The following is a 2877-nucleotide window of genomic DNA, read 5'->3' as shown; positions in this document are numbered from 1 at the left end:
ATTCAGAATTAACTTACGCGGATCACTTGCAGTACTACTGTTGTTTTGTAAGTGTACTTCACACATTTCGACCCCTGTCTTGGTGCGAATACGGTTTAGCGACACGGCCACGAGATTCAAGACTCTGCCGGGAGTGCACTGGTGATAAATACTTACGAATGGACTGGTCAATCTGAGACGCAAGTCGCAAACAGCTATGTATCAGCATTTCCGGCTGAGCACAACCGCGTTTATTCCTCCTTCCATCATGTGTTCATCTCTATCCCTCTTTTAAATTGCGATCTTCATCACAACGGTTAATGCGCAAACCTGCATTCATTCAATGTGCTTTCCACTCTACTAGCTTCTCGTCATCAGCAGCAACCTCTTACGTGTAGACGCGGTGGTTTTGAACATAATTCAGTATCATCTTGGCAAGATCCTCGTTTCCTTGGATGATTTCTTCTCCAATTCTCGCCTTGATTGTCTCATATTGGTAGTTGTCCCACTTCTTGAACATGTTCGTCCGATACGTGCTGTCTTTAAGCATTTTCTCCCAAGTTGCACTGGAGAAGGGGCCCCAGTGCCACTTTCCCTTTATCGTCGGAGCTCTTTCTTCGACGTCCGCTGTCTCGTAGCCCCGAAGAAATCTTGCAGAAGTTGCTTGGTCAGTTGCAGCCGAGCTAGTGCGGGGTGCGAAACAGACCGATGATAGCACCAAAATGATGATACTTAGGCGCATTGAGCTCGTGTCGATAGGAATGGTTTGACTACTAGAATGCGAGTTGTAAAGTGAGACAACGGAAGGGTGGACACTCGATCAAACGTAGGGTTGTCATGGGACAGCTGCTAAGTAAAGCTGTCCAACCCGAAGGGCCAAATTCACCGTCTAGGGAGGGGTGAATCCATTCTTAAAACACAAACTTTGGAGATGTTTCAAAATGACACAAAATCAATCACAAATCAAGTCTACTATGTTAAGAGGTAAAACACGTCTCCGCAAAATTGCGTGAGTGCAAATGTGTACCGCTCAGAAATCAATAATATAAGATACCGCAAAATTTTATGTTGCAGCCGGTAGCTTCAGTTGTTTTGCCCAGTCATAATGACAACATATTTATATTTTGTAGACCTCGCGTATTACAACTCCATACACAAGAACAATTTAATAGCACTCGCGCAAGGATATTGTCGGCTGCTCAAGGGGTGGTGATGAACGATGCTGGGCAATATAACTCACCTTGCGTTAGGACAGCTACCATAGAATTTGAAGTCCATGACACCCGTCCTCGTGTATCTAGACGGTTTCAGCCAAAAAGATAGATTTCCTTCAATCACTTGGTTTTACAATAGTGAACTTAACCTAACCTGGATAAAAACGGCTGGACGATGTAATCAACGCGTTACTTAGCTGGTTCGCCAGAGCAGATGCTGCGGCTGCGAAGCACGCGCAGGAGATGTGTCTACAGGTCCCAGCATTCAAAATGTTTGCTTTTGTTAACGTGAAAGCTTCTTGGGACAACTCGCGACAATTATTACAGAACCATTTTGAGGTAGATTACTGAATATAGTTTCAGATAGTCTTACAGGCTGCAAAAATGTATACCTGCGCATAGCTACCTTAACCTGTAAAGAAAACGAATTATTGCCTAAAAGACTATCATATCAGCAGAGTTTCCAAGTTCTGTTGTGTTTACGATATATGTACTCGCAATACGATTGCCGTTCTGATTACGATACAAGCACCAATAATAAAAGTGCAATTCTGTACACTACATGTATGGTTCGCCGGCTCTTTCAAAATTGTCACTCTCCTAGCAGAGGCAAACAAACAAAAGCGATGCGTTGCGTTTTTGCTACCGTCGCCATGATTGGACCCAAGATGTGTGCGAAGAAGTTAGACCGCCAACTCTTTCTAATTAGGATCACTCTCCAACTTGCTCGTCGAACTCCGCACCAGTCTGCCTACGACCTGCTATGCGTGTGGGCGTCACCGTGCTGGTTGTTACAGTCGCCGCTCTGGTTAGCGCGAGTGGCGCGTTGACGACCGATCTCTCCAAATCCGCTTCCATCCACCTTGAACCCTCATCTGTTGCTGCCCACGACAGAATCAACACCCAGCAGCATTTGAGGAAGCATGATAGCAAAATTGGTCGATACACGGACGGCGAAGAGAGAAACTTACCGGTCTGGTTGACAGATAATATCGCTGGTTTCGTGGCGTGGTTGACCAAACTAGACGAAATGGATGCCAAGGCAGCGCACATGATCAAGGGCAAAACCGTAGAGGAATCGGAAGCAATCTTCCATAAACTAACGGACGAGGTGTTGGACTTGCTGAAAGGGATGGAGATCAAGGAAAAAATTACTCCAGCAACACTAAAAACTCACCCTAAGTTCAAGCAACTATCGAAGAACGAAGCTGAATACCTGCAGGAGTATTTCAACAAGTATTGGGATATTTTTCCGCGGCTGAAAACTGTGAGTGGCTGATGGAGTTACGTAGGCTACCGGAGGGGGTGCACGCGATGCAGAAAGGAGTAAGAGACGTAGACATAATTAAATCAAGGCTATCTTGTAGCTTGACTTCTTTGCTGCCAGTATGGAATGTGCAGCACGTGTTCGTAATTTTAGTCCTCATACTTAAGTCAAGCTGGGTTCCTCACCATACGCTGTTTTTCGGCTTGCGGACAGTGTGCGAAGCAATATAATACTATATATGTTTCGCACACGGCCTACAAGCACATACATATTCTACGAAAATTCGTCCATATACCGAATGGTATAAGAAAAACGAACCCAGTAAAGTTCATTTACTAAATTTAATTGTCCGAACAAAATAGGATAAAAGTAGCCATTCTAACAAAGCCGTGCTGGCGCCCGGAGAAGCTCTGGATT

At 44.9% G+C, this 2877-nt stretch overlaps 2 protein-coding genes across 2 annotated transcripts; one reads left to right on the top strand and one right to left on the bottom strand.

The window, feature by feature from the left end:
- Window positions 1-245: 245 nt before the first annotated feature.
- On the bottom strand, window positions 246-821 carry PPTG_22668 (hypothetical protein). The gene has a single exon (XM_008905789.1). The coding sequence runs from the start codon at window positions 719-721 to the stop codon at window positions 368-370; it is 354 nt and encodes a 117-aa protein (XP_008904037.1). The 5' UTR covers window positions 722-821; the 3' UTR covers window positions 246-367.
- A 1100-nt stretch (window positions 822-1921) lies between these two features.
- On the top strand, window positions 1922-2472 carry PPTG_09757 (hypothetical protein; the record flags this gene model as incomplete). The annotated part of the gene is made up of 1 exon (XM_008905545.1): window positions 1922-2472. Exon 1 carries the CDS (start codon window positions 1957-1959, stop codon window positions 2470-2472), a length of 516 nt encoding a protein of 171 aa, XP_008903793.1. The 5' UTR covers window positions 1922-1956.
- Window positions 2473-2877: the final 405 nt, after the last annotated feature.

The sequence above is a fragment of the Phytophthora parasitica genome (assembly GCF_000247585.1).
Source record: "Phytophthora parasitica INRA-310 unplaced genomic scaffold supercont2.21, whole genome shotgun sequence".
Classification (NCBI taxonomy): domain Eukaryota; phylum Oomycota; class Peronosporomycetes; order Peronosporales; family Peronosporaceae; genus Phytophthora; species Phytophthora nicotianae.
This window is presented reverse-complemented; position numbering and strand designations above follow the sequence as displayed.